General features: G+C 49.6%; 1 protein-coding gene and 1 non-coding gene across 8 annotated transcripts; both read left to right on the top strand.

The window, feature by feature from the left end:
- Positions 1-460: 460 nt before the first annotated feature.
- Positions 461-19,584, top strand: Eif4g1 (eukaryotic translation initiation factor 4 gamma 1). 7 transcript variants are annotated; one of them, XM_085685335.2, is made up of 34 exons: positions 461-606; positions 1,334-1,390; positions 1,594-1,687; positions 1,954-2,040; positions 2,496-2,516; positions 3,079-3,255; positions 3,458-3,557; positions 5,152-5,264; positions 6,052-6,144; positions 6,350-6,416; positions 6,691-7,494; positions 8,016-8,104; positions 8,187-8,373; positions 8,461-8,594; positions 8,698-8,856; positions 9,003-9,188; positions 9,379-9,576; positions 9,921-10,067; positions 10,691-10,927; positions 11,064-11,168; positions 11,271-11,430; positions 11,658-11,758; positions 12,206-12,308; positions 12,582-12,684; positions 12,864-13,090; positions 13,216-13,334; positions 13,430-13,602; positions 13,858-13,983; positions 14,095-14,176; positions 15,644-15,742; positions 15,848-15,982; positions 16,111-16,192; positions 16,304-16,444; positions 18,952-19,584. In XM_085685335.2, the coding sequence occupies exons 3-34, from the start codon at positions 1,628-1,630 to the stop codon at positions 19,134-19,136; spliced, it is 4,800 nt and encodes a 1,599-aa protein (XP_085541461.2). In that variant the 5' UTR covers positions 461-606; positions 1,334-1,390; positions 1,594-1,627; the 3' UTR covers positions 19,137-19,584. The 7 variants fall into 7 exon arrangements, with proteins under 7 accessions (XP_085541461.2, XP_085541459.2, XP_085541463.2 ...); XM_085685333.2 differs by having other exon boundaries at positions 9,000-9,188; XM_085685337.2 differs by lacking the exon at positions 2,496-2,516.
- On the top strand, positions 11,496-11,570 carry LOC125413258 (small nucleolar RNA SNORD66). The gene has a single exon (XR_007235916.1). It is a non-coding gene; the product is annotated as a small nucleolar RNA SNORD66 (small nucleolar RNA).
- Positions 19,585-19,944: the final 360 nt, after the last annotated feature.

Here is a 19,944-nt window from a genome sequence, read left to right as displayed (position 1 = left end):
ACACTAGGCTTTGGGGATCGCTTCTTCCATTATTCCAAAGTTTTCATGATTGCCTTTTTCTAGGAGCGACTGTTTTTTGTAAGCAGCGAATGTAAAATTGCATCTTTAGCTGCGGCAGTTCTTTCGGTGCAACATTCAATCTCCTTTGTTAATAGGCCTATCAAAGATCAAATCTACAGCATTTTCAGAGGCTACATAATTTGTAGTGTACCGTATATTAGGGCGGAACTGCATTTAAATTGAGCATTCTCAGCTCCCAGCCGGCACTTCGCTTAGCACTCACGCGCTCAATAAATGCTAGCGCAAAGTATGAATGAACTAAAGAACCGCCAGAGCCTCTGAGGGGGGTCGGCCTGGGAGTTCCAAAGTTCGGGAGGGGACACGAGGGCGGGCAGTGAGCATCACGTGACGGGGCGGAGCAAATCCCATGTGCTTCCCCAGCGCCAGCGCAGCTCCGCCCTCTGCGCCGGTCACGTGGGGCGCCGGCTGCGCCTGCGGAGAAGCGGTGGCCGCCGAGCGGGATCCGTGCGGGGAGCCGGAAATGGTTGTGGACTACGTCTGTGCGGCTGCGTGGGGCTCGGCCGCGCGGACTGAAGGAGACTGAAGGTAAAGCCGCCATGTCCGGGCCCGACCCGGCCCCCCACCCCTCCCCCCGCATCCGCCGCCATCCGGGCCGGGGCCCGCCACCCTGCGCCGCCGCCCCGGCGCCCCGGCCCCCGCCCGCGCCCAGGCCCTACTCGCCAGGCCGATCCCCGGCCCACGTGTGCCGGGCCGGGCCCGGGTGGGGGTGGGGAGCAGGGCCCGGCCGGCCCGGGCGGGGAGGGCGCTGGGGCGGCGACGCGACAGCCACCTCCGCTGGGCCGGGGCCGCGGCCCGGCGCAGGCTCCGCGGCGCAGACCCGCCGCCCCCTCCCCCCTGCGGGGCCCGGGCGGCCGCCGGGAAGTGACACGTTGTTCTTTGGCACTGGCCGCGTTGCGCAGGGCAGGGAGGCGGCGGCGGGCAGGGAGGAGCCCCCAGCCCCGCCCGGCGGCCGACCCTCGCCTGCCCCGAGCCGGCTCCGCTGCCGTCGCCGCCCGCCCTGCTGGTGCGGCCAGACTCGCGCCCTTCCTGGCTTGTGTTCCCGGGCGTTCTCAGGCCTCTCCGGCCCCGTGCGAGTGCCCCGCGGCAGGCTCCGAACCCGGTGTCCCCGGGTGGGGGGTGGGGACACCACGGCCGAAGCAGCCGGCTTCATTTGTGATCCGGGAGCCTGGTGCCAGCGAGACCTGGAATTTCCGGTCTGGTTGGTCTTGGGCCCCGTGGAGCCAGGTTGATACCCCTCACCTCCCAACCCCAGGCCTTCGGATGCCCAGAACCTGTAGGCCGCACTGTGGACTTATTCTTAACCGAGGGGGTGAGTGAGGGGGCTGTTTGAGCAGGCAAGGGTGGGGTCGGGCGTGTTGGTGGGGTCCGTAGTCTGGATTATTTCTGTTTCTGCATTCCCTTGGCACCTCCCTTGATCCATGTTGATTCTAGCTCTTGAAACAACCACCCCCCCAGCCCATTTTCCATAAGCTTGGGTCCCTTCCCCATTCCGAGCTCTGCTGTTTCCAACAGGTGCTGGGGGGACCCTGATGTGGCACCAAATGAAATGAACAAAGCTCCTCAGCCCACAGGCCCCCCACCCGCCAGGTCCCCTGGACTCCCACAGGTAATCAAGGCGAAATGAGCAGGACTCTGGTGGGGTGGAGGTCATGCAGCTCTCAGTTTTCCCACCCCCATCTGTGTCAGGGCAAAGTGCAGCTGCCTGCTGCCAAATTGAGATAGGGCCCCTGGCCGTCCCTGGGGCTGTCACAGGGAGGGAGCATGTGGACTGCTGAGGCTGTTGCTGCAGGTCTGCTCCCCTTATTTCAGCAGCTTGGGTTTCGGCCCCACCCAGGCTTCCCCTCTTGCTGAACTCTGGTCTCTCCCCTTCAGCCAGCGTTTCCCCCGGGGCAGACTGCACCGGTGGTGTTTAGCACGCCACAAGCGACACAAATGAACACGCCTTCTCAGCCCCGCCAGGTGAGGGGCTGTGGATAGAGTAGGCCGCTGGGTGGGAACTGGGAGAATCTGCTGCTGGTTTGGGACTAGTATGGAAACTATGGAGGTCGTGTGCTTGCCTCCAGTTTCCTGACAGTTGTTCTGTGTTCTCTCGTTCCGTGTTAGTTACTTACGGTGAAGTTTGTAGTCTCTGAGAATGGCAGGCATTACTGGGTCTTCATGCCTTTGAGAATTGGGGACAGTGCTGTGGGCCCTGCTACCAACTCTATTACACTAGGAGGTTGCCATTACCCTGTTCCTCTTTGCTTTCTCTTTGAACTGTGATGAGATAAACATTCCAGCTGTGCTTTCATTTTTTTTCTGTTCTCCAAGTTCTTCCTAAGTGGAAGGATTCTTTTCCTACCTCCTCCACTCCCCCTAAGTCCTCTCAAACCTTGGGGGTAATTGTCGTCTTTCCTGTCCCCATGTGCTCTCAGGGAGGATTCAGGTCTCTGCAGGTAATACCCCTTTTCTAATCCTGAGCCACCTCTTGGTGTCACCCCATCCTCCACCTTAGTCCATAGCTAGACACAGATGGGATATTCAGGGTGGGGCCTTGTTTGCTGTCTAGGTCTTCAGTTTGAGTTCAGGTACTGCATGTTAGAGGTTAACTGTCGAAGAGCAAATATCCCAGAACTGGAAAGTTGTTGCATGTAGCAGTTAATCTCCGTACTTGAGGTGGACTAGTGCATGTTGGGGAGTATGTTGCCCTCGAGGGCTGTACTCAGGCATGATGCATCTTGATGTTAGGAAAACTCTGGAGGGATAGTATAGAGGTGACAGAGTGTGCATGGTAGTGAGAGGAGAGGATACAAAGTATTCATCTAAGTTTGGAGGCAAGTGTTAGTACAAGAGGCCACTTAGCCATCAGTTGATCGTGTGGGTTTTGGAAGGATTGATTGGTCTCTTTGCTCTGAAGCCTACAGAACTCTTTAAGGTTGTATAGGTATTGTGGAGAGCTGGTTTTGCTGTTCGCTCCCTTCCCTTCTTGATTCCTACTGCTCTCCTTTTCCCTAATAGCACTTCTACCCTAGCCGGGCCCAGCCCCCGAGCAGTGCAGCCTCCCGAGTACAGAGTGCAGCCCCTGCCCGTCCTGGCCCAGCTACCCATGTCTACCCTGCTGGTTCCCAAGTAATGATGATCCCTTCCCAGATCTCCTATTCAGCCTCCCAAGGAGCCTACTATATCCCTGGACAGGTGAGGTTGGGGGCTGGAAGCCAGACTATCTTGAGCTTAATTCTCCACCTCTCCTCCCTGACTTTCTAGATCCATTTCTCTTATAGAGGTGGGATTTCTAGTCATTGCCCAGGCTTGGCTTTCCCTACTTCATAATCTGATGTGGTGTTCATAGCTTTCCTCATCTCCTTCTTTTCCCTCCTTTCTCTCCAACCCCCATCAGGGGCGTTCCACATATGTTGTCCCAACACAGCAGTACCCTGTGCAGCCAGGAGCCCCAGGCTTCTATCCGGGTGCAAGCCCTACCGAGTTTGGGACCTACGGTAAGCAGGGGAAGGAGTCAGTGGTGAGAGCGCGTCCTAGGGCATTTCTAAGGTGGTCCACTTTCTAAGGCTTTTCCTAGGCATGCTGTTGGTTTCTAAATGATAGAATTGATAATATAAGGATTAGTGCATAATAATTTAATTCATTGGTAAGGGAAGCTTTGCTCCTTTGCCAAGAGAGTTGGACTCTTCTCCACTTCAAGAAACACACGATCAAGCTAGACATGGTGACACGCGCCTTTAATCCCAGCCAGCAATCAGAAGGTTGAGGCAGGAGGAGCTCTTCATTTGAAGACAGCCTGGTCTACATAGTGAGTTCCAGGACAGCCAGAGCCATATGTTAATAGCCTGACTTTAAAAAAAAAAAAAACACAGGACGAGGATCTTCTGGTGGGGTCAGAGAGACCTGACTTCCACAAGTTGTCTTCTCACCTCCCCATGTACTTGGGCATGCGTATGCTAAATGAACGGACATGACTTAAAAAAGAAAGGGCTAAGAGTGACTGCTCCTGCAGAGGCCTCATTCTATACCAGCTCCCATTTCAGGCAGCTCACACCGTCTATCACTTCCAAAGCCTGAGGATCTCTGGCCACTTTGGGTAGCTACAGGTGTATAAATACCTCCACACAGGCACATAATTAAAAATAAGCTGAAAGAAATACAGGCTTCGACTTGAAAGCCAAGTTATCTTTTTTCTGGTCAGTTTCTTTCGTAGTTGGGATAAAATAACATGGATTTGAGTGGTTTTATAGCTATCTTTTATATATGTTCAGTGAAAAAATTGTTCTGATCTATATGGCAGTGGGTTTTGAGGCAGGATCTTAAATGATGTAGTTCTGGCTTGTCCTGGAACTTGCAGGTCTACAGACCAGGCTAACCTCAAACTTGGAGTGATTCCCCCTGCCTCTGGTTGTCGGAATTACAAGTGTGTGCCACCATGCTAACTTAGAGCAGTATCTGAAAATTTTTCCCATTGGAAAGATGTTAAGTATGTGCGTTTAATACATTTATAGTTGTAGATATGTGTATGTATGTGTGATTTAAACATAACCACCATTGGTGCTTTCAGAAATAGTAAGTGGGAATTGGGATGAGTTACAAGTGTACCCCCCTTGGAGACAATTGGGTTAGGGAATTTTACTTTTCTTGGGCCCAGTGTTACTTTTTGTTACATTACTCCTTGCAAAGGGCTAAATTAGGAATTGGAGTCAACTTGAGTGGAATGATGTGGAAAACCCTTTTTATTCCCTGCCAAAGAGCTGATTGTCTCAAGATGAGACTGTCCATGCGTGTTGCTGAGGTGGGGTACATAAGAGTGCCTTGTGGGGTAAAACAGGTACCTTGTAGCATAGAGAGGAAGGAGTTCTGCCTACAAGGTGTGTGTGTCTATGTGAGGAATTCTTGTAAATGCAGTTCAAACTGGTTCCCCTGCTTTGACAGACACCTAATTCCCTAGGGAGGCGGGCAGGGAAGGGCGAGGGGCCGGCTATGTATGATGAGATGTTCTGCAGTGGGAGGTGTTCAAGCAGTATTAGTATATGTTTGGGTCCTGATGCTGTCACAAATCTTCCTTTCTGTCCTCCTTCCCTCAAGCTGGTGCCTATTATCCGGCCCAAGGTGTGCAGCAGTTTCCTGCTAGTGTGGCTCCTGCCCCAGTTTTGATGAACCAGCCGCCCCAGATTGCCCCTAAGAGGGAGCGGAAAACTGTGAGTAGCAGTGAGGGGCTCTGGGACATCTGGGAAGGGACTCCTGGGATGGTGTACTCATGAGTGCAGAACTTCATAGACTTTCATCTGAGCTTAAGCAGAGGTCAGGGTCTGTGGAGTACAAAGGTTCCTTGTAAGGTGATTGCAGTGTAGAAGGAGCTCATGGAAAGACTAAAGTGAGCAGCAGGGAAATTTCCCAGAGACTTGTACTCTAGTAGGCTCATAAGACCTGTGATTGGTTTGGGGTTGCTGGTGGTTAGCTTTGGAAATGGTTTGTTTTGTGCTCTTCACCCCCTAGTCCTGGAAGCTCTGGAGGCCTACGCCTCTGCTCAGTCCTCAAGCCCTGGGCATGGTGCCCAGAATAGGGTGCCAGGGCTGGGGAAGCCGCTGAGTCACCCTGGCTCCACCCACTGCATCTGGGCCCTACCCCTAGAGATCAGGCCGACCAGCCACAAGTGAGCTAGCTGGATGCTAAGTGGGGGTCTTGAGCTCCAGGGTGTGCAGCCATTGACTTAGGGATTGCTGGTGGGTAGAGGGGAGGGAGGAAGGGAGGGGCATTGTGATGTACAGGGCTGTTCTGTGAGGTCAAGAGTCTTAGGGGTGGGGACTAGGGCAGCAACTACAAGAGCAGCCGGATGGGTTGACAGTAGAACTCATGGGGTTTCTGGCACCCACCCACCTGCTTCCCAGTAGGGGTGGGAGGTTGGCCCAGAGTCTTAGGAGTGGGACAGGGTGGAGAGGTGGGCTCCTTCTGCTTCCCACTCATCCTGTAGCTTTTTTTCCCCAGATCCGAATTCGAGACCCAAACCAAGGGGGGAAGGATATCACAGAAGAGATCATGTCTGGGGCCCGCACTGCCTCCACACCTACTCCTCCCCAGGTACTGTCAGCTGTTGGAGTGATAGATAACCTTGGCCTGGACAGCTATTCTGTCCTGGATTCCCAAGTCACTTGATCTTTTCCTTCACCTAAGGGGTTTATTTCCCTGCTTTCTGGATTTCTAGGCAGAGCTAAAGTAGAAATGACTCTAGTAAAGAAGGGTGGGGAACTCCTCAGTGCACACTTTTAACACTTGTATCCTGCAGACGGGAGGCAGTCTGGAGCCTCAGCCTAATGGGGAGTCGCCTCAGGTTGCTGTCATTATCCGGCCAGGTAAGGAAGGCAGTTGCACAGCTTTTATGGGAGGTGAAGTATGCGTATTTAAACTTGAAGGAGGTGGAGCGGTGTGAACTGAGTACCAGAGAAGGGTGACTTAGGTTTCATGTAGTGGGTTTGAAGTTAGACTGTTTTGAAAGAGACAGGAAAACAGCCTTAGTGGGAGAAGACTGGGATGTGTGATGTAAATTGAAGTGTAACCTTAGCTAGGAGGAAGAAAAGCAACAGTGAAGAACTTGGCTCTCAATGAATTCTTGTTTGTTTTGTGTAGATGACCGGTCACAGGGAGCAGCTATTGGGGGGCGACCAGGACTGCCTGGCCCAGAGCACAGCCCTGGCACAGAATCTCAGCCTTCATCACCTTCTCCAACCCCATCACCACCCCCAATTTTGGAGCCAGGGTCCGAGTCTAATCTTGGAGTCCTCTCTATTCCTGGGGACACTATGACAACGGGGATGATACAAATGTCTGTAGAAGAATCGACCCCCATCTCTTGTGAAACTGGGGAGCCATATTGTCTCTCCCCAGAACCCACTCTTGCTGAACCCATACTGGAAGTAGAAGTGACACTCAGCAAACCCATTCCAGAATCTGAGTTCTCTTCCAGTCCTCTCCAGGTTTCCACGTCCCTGGCGCCTCACAGGGTGGAAACTCATGAGCCCAATGGCATGGTCCCATCCGAGGATCTGGAACCAGAGGTGGAGTCAAGTACAGAGCCAGCTTCTCCCCCTCTTTTAGTTTGTGCTTCTGAATCACCTGTGCCCATTGCTCCAACTGCCCAGCCTGAGGAACTGCTCAATGGAGCCCCCTCACCACCAGCTGTGGACCTAAGCCCAGTCAGTGAGCCAGAGGAACAGGTCAAGGAGGTCTCATCCATGGCACCAGTCACCGTTCTCTCAGCCACTCCACCTGTGGCTCCTTCGGATACATCTCCTGCTCAGGAGGAAGAAGTAGAGGAAGAAGAAGAGAGCGGGGAAGCTGAGAGTGAGAAGGTAGCCGAGGAACTCCCCCTTGACAGCAGTCCTGTCCCAGCGCAGTTGTCTCAGAATTTAGAGGTGGCAGCGGCCACCCAAGGTAAGATACAAGACGATTGGTGTTGCCCATTTTGGGGGTGTTCTATTCATTGGCCTCCCATTTGGCATCTCTTCTGTTTTGAGATGGTATTTATGTAGCTTGGCTGTCTGGGAACTTGATAAACAGAACAGGCTAACCTCAGACTCAAGAGTTCTGCCTGCCTCTGCCTCCCAAGTGCTGGAATTAAAGGCATGCATCACCTTTTTGTGCATAGCCTCCCACACATGGGCTCCCATTTTTGGACTTGTGATAGACCCCAAGAAGTAAGTTTTGAGACAAGGGCTTACGTAGCCTGGGCTGGCCTTGAACTCCTGATACTTATGTCTTTGTCTCCAAGTTCTGAGTTACAGAAATGGGCCATGACACCTGGCTTACAGTGAAGATTCAGAGCCTAAAGTGGGAGTGATAGAGAGGGAATGCTGTGTGTGGCTGATTTTGTTTTTTTGTCTTTTTCCTCCATGTGTTAGGGATACTATTAACTCATTCACAGCTTGGTCCTTCTCTTTCTCCTTTTCTTTTAGTGGCAGTATCTGTGCCAAAGAGGAGGCGGAAAATTAAAGAGCTAAATAAGAAGGAGGCTGTGGGTGACCTTCTAGATGCCTTCAAGGAGGTAAGGGAACAAGTAGTTGAGGGGAAATGGCACAGTTGGGAGTGGTGACCATGTGACTGAACCTGGGCGTTCTTCTATGAAGGTGGACCCAGCAGTACCAGAGGTAGAGAATCAGCCTCCTACAAGCATCAACCCAAGCCCAGAGTCTGAGGGCAGCACTGTGCCCCCACAGCCTGAGGAAGCAGATGAAACCTGGGACTCAAAGGAAGACAAAATTCATAATGCTGAGAACATCCAGCCTGGGGAGCAGAAGTACGAGTACAAGTCAGGTGTGTTTAAGGAAGAGTTGAGTGGTTGAGAAATGGGTAGTCCTGTAACAGAACATAGGAGTGTGACTGATGTATCCTGTCATGCAGATCAGTGGAAGCCTCTGAACCTTGAAGAAAAGAAGCGTTATGACAGGGAATTCCTGCTAGGCTTTCAATTCATCTTTGCCAGTATGCAGAAACCAGAAGGATTGCCCCATATCACCGATGTGGTGCTGGACAAGGTTGGTGTTTTGAGGAATGTTAGTTTGACCTGGGAGTGCCTGAAGCCTCCAAAGAGAAGTCGGTAACCCTAACCTGTTCCTAAGACATACATCTTCTCTGCAGGCCAATAAAACACCACTTCGGCAGCTGGATCCCTCCAGGCTACCTGGCATAAACTGTGGCCCAGATTTCACTCCATCTTTTGCCAACCTTGGCCGACCAACCCTCAATAACCGAGGGCCCCCAAGGGGTGGGCCAGGTGGGGAGCTGCCCCGAGGGCCGGTGAGTGGGACTGGCTGAGGGGCGGATGGGTAACAGGGTGGGATCTTGTGTGTCTCAGCCTGCGAGTCTTGAGGCTGTGTGGTAATGGGGTTGCATACTTTACTTGTGTTCTTGATCTTCATTTGTCCTCGTCCCTTGTCTAGCAGGCTGGCTTGGGACCCAGGCGCTCTCAGCAAGGCCCACGAAAGGAAACACGTAAGATCATATCCTCAGTAATAATGACTGAAGACATAAAACTGAACAAAGCAGAGAAGGCTTGGAAACCCAGTAGCAAACGGACAGCAGCTGATAAGGATCGAGGGGAAGAGGATGCTGATGGAAGCAAAACCCAGGTACTGGCACATCTTGCCTTTGGTCTCCATTCCTGCTTCTCAAAATCTGCTTTCTGAGCCACTTTACTGTGTCCAGCATGCTGATTATCAGTGTCTGGACTCAGTTCCTACCATTCCGTCTGTCTAAGCAGCCAGTGTTTACCTTGAGTACTAAACTAGATCCTGTCTACTCTGTCGTCTTCCCGGACAGGACCTGTTCCGCAGGGTGCGCTCCATCCTGAATAAGCTGACACCCCAGATGTTCCAGCAGTTGATGAAGCAGGTGACACAGCTGGCCATTGACACTGAGGAACGCCTCAAAGGAGTTATTGACCTCATCTTTGAGAAAGCCATTTCAGAGCCCAACTTCTCTGTGGCTTATGCCAACATGTGCCGCTGCCTCATGGCGGTTAGTTTCCACCATCATTTTATTTTATGTCCCTTAGTGTATATAGTTACATGTTTGCTCCAGTGCACGTTTTTTAGTCGGGATTAGTTTGTGGAGTCAGTAGTCCTCTAACTTTATGTGAATTTCTGGAAATTAAACTCAGCTTGCCAAACTTGCGTGGCAGGCTTCTTCACACATGGAGCCATCTTGCTCGTCCAGTTTTTTACATCTTATGTAGCTTCCTACATCTTCCTGGGGATCCTCGAGTCCAGCTTTCCTTGGCTCCCCCTTGTCTGTTACACAGCATACAAGAAAACTTGAAAGGCCTGCACTGATTTTAGTGTGATACTGTCTTTGGCCAACAGCTGAAAGTGCCCACTACAGAAAAGCCAACGGTGACTGTGAATTTTCGAAAACTGTTGTTAAATCGATGCCAGAAGGAATTTGAGAAAGACAAAGATGATGATGAAGTTTTTGAAAAAAAGCAAAAAGAGATGGATGAAGCTGCCACGGTGAGAAAGTGTATTGCCAGTCCTACTCTGTGGTCACCACCCTCCCCCGCCAGTCAGAGCTTGGCTGTAGAGCTCTGGGGATAGTAGTGTTAAGATTCTTGAGGATTCTCCTTGACCTTAGGACATGAATGTTTAATATTAGCCTGGCTATCTAGATAAAAAGAGAAGAGAAAAGGGGGTTTTAGCTAAGTAAAATTGTTTCTTTTGTTCTTAGCTTTTTTTGTTTGTTTTTGTTTCTAGAGCCAGGGTTTCTTTGTGTAACAGCCCTAGCTATCTTGGAACTAGCTCTTGTAGGTCAGGCTGGCCTCGAACTCTCAGAGATCTGCCTGCCTCTACCTCCTGAGTGCTGGAATTAAAGGCAGGCCCACTACCACCCCGGCCTTAGCTTTATTTTTATATATATGTTCTGTCAGTGTGTATGTATGTGTACAGTGTGCATGTCTGGTGCCAGAGAAGGGTACTGGATTCCTTGGAATTGGAGTATAGATGGTTGTAAGCTACCACATGGGTATTGGGAACTGAATCCAGATCTTCTGCAAGAATGGCAAGTGTTCTTAACCACTGACCATCTCTACAGCCCCATGGTTATCATTCTGACATAATCTTTGTCCTATGACTGACAGGCAGAAGAACGGGGACGCCTGAAAGAAGAACTAGAAGAAGCCCGGGACATAGCTCGGCGGCGCTCTTTAGGGAATATCAAGTTCATTGGAGAGTTATTCAAGCTGAAGATGTTAACAGAAGCAATAATGCATGATTGTGTGGTCAAACTACTTAAGAACCATGATGAAGAGTCCTTGGAATGCCTCTGCCGCCTCCTCACCACTATTGGCAAAGACCTGGACTTTGCAAAAGCCAAGGTAAGGTCCCAGGATGTGGAGAATGGGTGAAACATATGGGCCTGCTGACAAGATACAAGGCTGAGGGGTCTGGGCTGCTTAGCCAATGTCAGAGGTGAGGTATGAGAGATAATTGACTTGATCCTTTGCTTCCTAGCCTCGAATGGATCAGTATTTCAACCAAATGGAAAAAATCATTAAAGAAAAGAAGACTTCATCTCGTATCCGTTTTATGCTGCAGGATGTACTGGATCTGCGGCAGGTGTGTCTCTTCCCTACTTTATCTGCTGTTCCAGTTCCTGACACTGCCTTGTCTGATCACTGCCAACCCAAAATAACTGCTGATTTTGTTTTGTTCCCAAAGAGCAATTGGGTGCCACGCCGTGGGGATCAGGGTCCCAAGACTATTGATCAGATCCACAAGGAGGCTGAGATGGAAGAGCACCGAGAACATATTAAAGTGCAGCAGCTCATGGCCAAGGGCAGCGACAAGCGTCGGGGTGGCCCTCCAGGCCCGCCCATCAGTGAGTTTGAGGCTAGGGCTAAGAGGAGACAGTGAAGCTCCTGGAGGGTATGAGGGTAACATGCTTTCCACTGATGACTTCTGTTAGTGCCACGTGTCTGGGCCACTGAGACCACATGATGGAATTGAGGATCTGAGGAAGAAAGGCTGAGGTGGCACAAGAAGGAAGTTGTTAGGACTTGTTATTCCAACATGCCCCCCCCTTCCTTTTTTCTTTTTTTGTCTCAGGCCGTGGCCTTCCACTTGTGGATGATGGTGGCTGGAATACAGTCCCCATTAGCAAAGGCAGCCGCCCCATTGACACCTCACGCCTCACCAAGATCACAAAGGTAGGGTCGTATTCTGGAGTGGGTGAGGTGGAGGGTGAGGAGAGGAACTGCCATTAGTCCCCACAGTTAGAGTGCTGACGGCTGAACTTTTCCTCCTAGACTCTAGACTGCTAGAGACAAGTTAGATGAAGTGCGCTAGCTATAGTGTTTGTTCACATGTTTGTTCACATCGGTCTTAGCAAACTGACAAGAACACCAAATCAAGCCAAAAACAGTCTTTACACTTTTAAGTGACTGAAAAGAAATAAAAGGGTGCTGTTTTCGGTGTATGAATTATGTGAAATTTGAGTTCTGCTGTCTATGAAGAACTACTGGGATAGGACAACAGTTACTCCTTTATGTGTTCCCTGAGTTGGATCACTCATTACCATGTGGCTGTGTGAGGTGGTATTGGCTAAGGGCTTAAGCTAGGTCAGAAGTCTGAGTCTACTGTCTTTCCTTCTGCAGCCTGGTTCCATTGATTCTAACAACCAACTCTTTGCACCAGGAGGGCGACTGAGTTGGGGCAAGGGCAGCAGTGGGGGCTCAGGAGCCAAGCCCTCAGACACAGGTATGGAAGGCCACTGTAGGGAACTGGGTAGTTGCTGTTCTCAGCTCCCTTAAGGTATAGTCTTCCTCCACAGGAAACTCAGAATAAGTAGGGAATGAATACAGGAGGAATATACATTATGCCAGAGAATGAGTTACTTCCTGTCAACTTTGCGACCAAGAGTCCTAAAGGGGGGGATGCATAAAATAGGAGAGTGAATGAGGCATGGTGCACTATTGGAACTCTAGGTCTGGGAAGGAAGAAATGGGTTAATGCAGCTTTCTGTCTCTGTAGCATCAGAAGCCACTCGTCCAGCTACTAGTACCTTGAATCGCTTTTCTGCTCTTCAACAAGCATTACCTACAGAGAACACAGATAACAGGCGTGTTGTACAGAGGTGAGAATTTTAGGGGGTGGGGTTGTTCTCACAGAATATTGTAATTGGGTTTTGGTTGTCAAAGCATAGAGATTTCTCTTGTATTGCTTAGACATGTCCTTGTTGCCAAGAATGATACCTATCAGCTGCCCTACAAGTACTTGAGCCAGTACATGTGAGAAACAATGTATCTCTTTCAGGAGTAGCTTAAGCCGGGAACGAGGTGAGAAAGCTGGGGACCGGGGAGACCGACTGGAGCGGAGTGAACGGGGAGGTGACCGTGGGGACCGACTTGATCGTGCCAGAACACCAGCCACCAAGCGAAGTTTTAGCAAGGAAGTGGAGGAGCGGAGTAGAGAGCGGCCTTCTCAGCCTGAGGGACTGCGCAAGGCAGCTAGTCTCACAGAGGATCGTGGTCGGGATCCTGGTAAGGAAAGGAAAGCTGGCAGAGGAACGGAGGAGAGGCTGATGTGGACTGAGTGCTCCCTACCTTTCTTTGGGAGCTCTAGACTCTTAAGATGAGTAATTGAAAGGTTCTCCCCCCCCCCATAGTGAAGCGGGAAGCCACTCTCCCACCAGTGAGCCCTCCAAAGGCTGCACTCTCTGAGGATGAGGTGGAGAAGAAATCCAAGGCCATCATTGAGGAGTATCTCCATCTCAATGACATGAAGGTTGGCACTGGGAAGGGGAGCTGTGCTGACTGGCATGGTTTGTAAAGGTTGGGCCAGGTAGTGATACTTTTCTCCGTGTGCTCTGCCCTCCTCAGGAGGCAGTACAGTGTGTCCAGGAGCTGGCGTCACCCTCCTTGCTCTTCATCTTTGTGCGGCATGGCATCGAGTCCACACTGGAGCGTAGTACCATTGCTCGTGAGCACATGGGGCGACTGCTGCACCAGCTGCTCTGCTCAGGGCACCTCTCTACTGCCCAGTACTATCAAGGGTAAATGATTTATTTCTGTGGGCCTTCCATGTTCACATGCCTACCAATTTCTTTATGGAGTTCGTGGAACTTTGCATTGAGTATGTAGACCAACCATTTCAATTAGCTTTGTAAAGGGTGATGGTAACTTTAGCTTGAGATTGTCTCGTGTCAGGAAAATGTTTCTGGAGGGCCTCCACATTTGATACTTGTCATGCTACATTTCCCTGGAAGGCCCATCTCCCCAAATGCCCTGACCTCTCATTCCCTTTTCAGGCTGTATGAAACACTAGAATTGGCTGAGGACATGGAAATTGACATCCCTCATGTATGGCTTTACCTGGCAGAATTGATAACACCCATTCTCCAGGAAGATGGGGTACCCATGGGAGAGCTCTTCAGGTAAGCCCTCTCTCATTTACAATGGCGTGAGACAACTTGAACGCTGTCTTTGGAGAGGGATGGAGTAATGTCAAGGGCTTTGGAGACCATCAGCATTGATTTCTCTTGCAGGGAAATTACGAAGCCTCTGAGGCCCATAGGCAAAGCTACTTCTCTGTTGCTGGAAATCCTGGGACTCTTATGCAAGAGCATGGTGAGTTTGGCCTTTCAGAGGGGACTGTATTCATGGACTTAAGTGGCTTTGGCTGCTTTGGTGGCCATTGGAGTTTCTTGGTCCTTTGACCTTTGATACTTGAAAAGTTTAAGTGCCGGGCAGTGGTGGGGCATGCCTTTAATCCCAGCACTCAGGAGGCAGAGGCAGGAGGATCTCTGAGTTCGAGGCCAGCCTGGTCTACAACAGCTAGTTCCAGGACAGGCTCTGAAACTTGTCTCAAAAAAAATAAAAGTTTAAGGTAGTTTCTGTCATGAATTCTGCCTGGACTGAAGGAAGATTGGTAAGGAAAGATCCTAGACCTGTGTGGTTAATTCATTTGTTAGTCATTTGATCACTGTTCCTTTGAACATTGACTAAATACTGAGCCCCTGGGGTTATAACAGTTAAACAGTGTGAAGGTAGAGAAAAAAGCAAGAAATGGCAGTTTCAGCAACTTGAGTGAAATGTGAAATAATAGGAAAAAATGGTGTCTCAGTGCCATGGAGTTACAGGATATTTATTTGACAGCTCTTACAATAAAAGGACTTCTTTGAAAAACATGGAAGTTAGAAGTAGCCGGGTGGTGGTAGTGCACGACTTTAATTCCAGCACTGAGGAGGCAGAGATAGGTGGATCTCTGTGAGTTCAAGGCTGGCCTAGTCTACAGAGCTAGTTTCCAGGACAGGCTCCAAAGACTACAGAGAAACCCTGTCTCCAAAAAACAGAAAAGTTAATGGAAGTGATTAGAATGTAAAAGTCTTGAAAGTCAAGTTGGTGATGCCCATGGTGGTAAGAAGTTGGGGTGTGTAGTTTGAAGAGTTTGAAAGGGACTCAAGGGGACTTTTTGTGAAGTGTGAGGGTGTTATTGCTGCTAAGATTTTCTGAACTCAGGAAACCCATAGGCACATGTGTTAGTTCTTAGTTCTCTTTTTGTGTGTTTGTTTGTTTGTTTGTTTGTTTGTTTGTTTGACAAGGGTATCTGTGGCTGTCCTGGTGTGGCACTACCTCATAGTGGTTATTTTTTTTTTCTTTTTTGAAACCATCATGTGGGTGCTGGGACCCAAACAAGTGTTCTTAACTGCTGAGCCATCTCTCCGGGTCTAGCAAACAATAATAAATACTTTAAAAAGACTTCTAAGAGCTGCTTGGGAAAAGAAATGTAAGTGATATATATATACTAGGCATATACCAGGGTAAGACGTGTAGATTTGCTTGTTTACCTTTTTGAGATCTAGTGATTTCTTAAGAGTCCTACTAATGAATTTTTTTTTTCTAGAGACTTTTTCCTCTCATGTCACACCACTGTGGTGGTGGGTGAGTTCCTATTGCTTGGGATATGTGTTTGATTTAGACATGGAAGGGTATGTGGTATATTTAGATCACTATTGAGCACTATTGAGTCCTCAGAGCTGGAGGCCATGGGTAGAGGTAGATATTGAGATGCCGAATTGCTCTTTTGTTTTTCAGGGTCCCAAAAAGGTGGGGATGCTGTGGCGAGAGGCTGGTCTGAGCTGGAGGGAATTTCTAGCAGAAGGCCAAGATGTTAACTCATTTGTAACTGAACAGGTTTGAGACTAGTTTATTCTGCATTTGGAGCTAGCTTCTTACATCTTTCCTTCCTCTTTACTCTGTAGTCTTGCTTGACCTTGGTTGTTGGTCATTTGCTTATAGAAGGTAGAATATACCCTGGGAGAAGAGTCTGAAGCTCCTGGCCAGAGGGTGCTTGCCTTTGAGGAGCTGCGTAGGCAGCTGGAGAAGCTGCTGAAGGAGGGCAGCAGTAACCAGCGGGTGTTTGACTGGATAGAGGTATGTTTCTCCTGGAAAATGGGAAGTAGAGAGATAGTTTTAAGATGGGATAGATGTTTTGGGAGGTGACAAGAGTGGGTACTTGGAGGCATAATTTATAACTTAGGAGCCTTTGTTTTTCTGCACAGGCCAACCTGAATGAGCAGCAGATAGCATCCAATACATTAGTTCGAGCCCTCATGACGGCTGTCTGTCATTCTGCAATTATCTGTAAGGAGCAAGGGAGAGGCAAATGGAGGGAGAGGGGTTTTGATCTTAGCCTTCTGGGGCTAAGCCAGGTGAAGTCTGCAGTATTACATTTATCCTTGTCTTCTCCTGTAGTCGAGACTCCTCTCCGAGTGGATGTTACAGTGTTGAAACTGCGAGCGAGACTGCTGCAAAAATACTTGTGTGACGAACAGAAGGAGCTACAAGCACTCTACGCCCTCCAGGCCCTTGTAGTGACCTTAGAACAGCCTGCCAGTAAGAGCCAGGCTGCAGGGATGGGTGGGGCAAAGGGACTGCCAGATAGAAGAGGGTGGTCATGGAAGGTACTCAACCTAAGAAAGGTGGGTAAAGAACAAAATGACCCTACCCAGTGCATGTTTCCTTGCCTGCAAATGGAATGAGTTAATCTAAGCCTTGAGGTTTGATATCCTTCCGGCTTTGTGCTTGGCCAACAGGTGACAGCAGCACACAGGTGATCAACAGTAGTATCTTTAGACAAGGTGTGCCCACTGTGTCTGGCACAGATCTGAAATGCTTTGCTTACCTTGCCTTCTTATCTAAAAGCCTTTGTAGGTTTATAAATTCAGCACGTGGGTATGTTCAGGTGTTTCGGAACTGTAGTGAGGAAATAGCATAATTCTGTGCTGGCCTGGCGTCAGTAACTCTGTCAGAAGATTAGTCTGAGAGGTGATGGGTAGGAATTGTTAGACTGACAGTGAGCAGGTGGGCCCTGAGTCGGAATAAAAGAACTGCTGGAGGAAGAGAGTTGGGACAGGGACTAGAGGCAGGGCAGATACGGCAGGCCATGTAAGTAGTGGCAGGGACTTTGCTTTGAGTGAAATAAGGCTTTGTAGGATTGTAAGCAAAGAATTAGCTGAGCATGGTGCCACACCCTGTGATCCTGACACCAGAGGCCCACCTATGCTGATTAGGCCATTTCAGAGAATTCCCACCCTAGCCCTCTGTCTTTCTGGAGACAGAAAGGTAGGTCTGTGAGTTCAAGACAGGGCTACAAACAGAACACCAAAACAGCATTTGAAGCATAAGTACCTTTAAAATATCGTCAGTTAGCTGTTTAATTCTGCTTTACAGTGGGAAAGGACTAAGGTTTTTTTGTTAGAAAGGTGCTGCTGAGGATAATGGAATTGCCTCAAGAGGAATAAGAACACTGGGGAAATAGAGAACACGGGCAGGGCCATATGAGCAAAGGAGAAAATTTGGTATAGGGAAGTGTTTGAAATGATGAATGCGACAGAGTTTGGTAGGAGCCTATCTAAAAATTTGACTGGACTATAGGATAGTGAAAGATCGCTAGATAGCTTTTTTGGGGGGGGGTTGTTTGTTTGTTTTGGTTTGGTTTTTGAAACAGGGTTTCACTGTAGCTTTAGAGTCTGTCCTGGAACTAGGTCTTATTGACCAGGCTGGCCTCAAAATCAGAGATCTGCCTGCCTCTGCCTACTAAGTGCAGGGACTGAAAGGCATGTGCCACCACCACCCAGTGAAAGATAAATAACTTTTATGTTTAAATTAGACAAACGTGGGCTTAAATGTAGGGCAAAGTAGATGAGCAATTGCACAGAGTTCTCAGATTGTGCATGGGCTTTAGAGCACCAATGTGGGCTAAGTGAAGGGTTAGCTGTGCCACAGCAGGTGGAATGGCCTAGCTTCTCATAGCTGGTAAGCCATTGCTGATGTCATGGTGCTGGACTTGGGGTCCTTGTGCTTTGTTCAGTTGCTGCAGTGTGCATAGTGGGAAGGAAAGTGTTCTTGATGGCCAGAGACAAGGCTCAGGCAGTAACTGTGAACTCTGACAGTGAGCACTGCCTAGAGGCCAGAGAGAGGTCATGGGTGTTTGTCAGGGTTGGATGCAGGTTGGACTGGCCTCAGACTAATTACGTAGTTTAGGCTTGCCTTAGCATTTGAACCTCTTGCCTCTGTATCCCAAGTAATGAGATTGCAGTTGTGAACCACCATACCTTACCTTTTTCCTTTCATTTCTCTCCTTGAACTCTACATTTGATGTTAGCCACAAAGTGGAGAATTGATTATTCTTTTTCTTTTTTTAAGATTTATTTATTTTTTATGTATACAGTATTCTCAGTATTCTGTCTGCATGTGTGCCTGCAGACCAGAGGAGGGCACCAGATCTCTTTACAGATCTGTGAGCCACCGTGTAGTTGCTGGGAATTGAACTCAGGATCTTTGGAAGAGCAGGCAGTGCTCTTAATCATTGAGCCATCTTCCAGCCCCGAATTGATTATTCTTTTCCCTCCCCTTTTCTCTCTTGAGATATGGTCTCACTGTAGCTGGTTTAGAACAATCTATACTAGCCTAAAATGCAGAAATCTGCTTGCCTCTGCCTCCTGGGTTTGGGACTAAAGGCGTGCACCCCCACACCTGGCCTCATTTCCCCGTTTTCAGACAGTTCTGCTAAGCTGCTAGAACTGGCCCTGAACTTCTGATCCTTAGATCTTTCTGCCTCAGGCTTCTAAATATTTGGGGTTATACGCCTGTTTTTTGTTTGTTTTTCCCCCATTCCCATTCCCCTTCCCTTCTCCCCTCTTCATGCCTGTTCCTAAGGATTGCTGGTGGCCAAGTAACTCATTCTTAGTCTCTTTATGTCATGAAATTAGCATTCTGTCAGGGCTAGTCACTCTGGACACCACAATGGTAGGTCAGGACTTAGTAGTTTTACAGTGTCTCTTTGGGAGGGATCTCTGGGTACAGACTAGTCACCTAATTGATGTCTTTGTGGCTTGCAGACCTGCTTCGAATGTTCTTTGATGCTCTGTATGATGAGGACGTGGTGAAGGAGGACGCTTTCTACAGCTGGGAGAGCAGCAAGGACCCTGCTGAGCAGCAGGGCAAGGGTGTGGCCCTTAAATCTGTCACAGCCTTCTTCAATTGGCTTCGTGAGGCTGAGGAGGAGGAGTCTGATCACAACTGATGGCGGGTGGGGCCGGGGACTTGGAGCCATGGACACGTGGATAGCCCAGCCAGCCAGCCGCCTGGACTGCAGGGGGGCGGCGGCAGCAGTGGCGGCAGTGGCAGTGGGTGCCTGTAGTGCGATGTGTCTGAGCTAATAAAGTGGCTGATGAGGCAGGATGGCTTGGGGCTGCCTGGGGCCCCCCTCCAGGATGCTGCCAAGTGTCCCTCTCCTCCCCCCCGGGGCACAGAGATATATATAAAGTCTTGAAATTTGGTGTGTCTTTGCAGGGGGGAGGGGCACTACCGCCTGCCTCTAGGGTCCTTTTTTATTTTCTGAAATCACTCTTGGGACTGCCGTCCTCGCTGCTGGGGGCATATGCCCCAGCCCCTGCACCACCCCTGCTGCTGCCTGGGCAGGGGAAAGGGGGGGCACGGTGCCTGTAATTATTAAACATGAATTCAATTAATTTCACTGCCTCTTTAATGATCTGCCTCCTTGGAGGAGTATGGAAAGATGGACAGCGTTCTTTCCAGACTTGGTGTTATATCAGTGTTGGTACCTGTCTCCTTCCCGGTCAATGATTTGGGGCGGGATCGGGGGGTGGACCCAAGGAATTGTTTGTTTTTGTGGAGGATTAGGCTCTTACTGGTTTGACATGGAAGATGAGTGCTGTAGAATGCTACCAGGGTGATTCAGGCCCTGGGTTTGAGGCCCTTACAGCTATAGAAGCTATAAAGGGGATGTCCTATGTAAAATGACCGCATGGCCTACCGGCTTTTGCCTCCAGTGTGGCTCCGCAGTAGACTGGAGATGCAGGCTGTTTGAA

This window comes from Myodes glareolus, chromosome 2 (genome assembly GCF_982192425.1).
Source record: "Myodes glareolus chromosome 2, mMyoGla1.1, whole genome shotgun sequence".
In the NCBI taxonomy this organism is placed as follows: Eukaryota; Metazoa; Chordata; class Mammalia; order Rodentia; family Cricetidae; genus Myodes; species Myodes glareolus.
The sequence above is the reverse complement of the archived record's forward strand: the minus strand, read 5'-3'. Positions and strand labels throughout refer to the sequence as shown.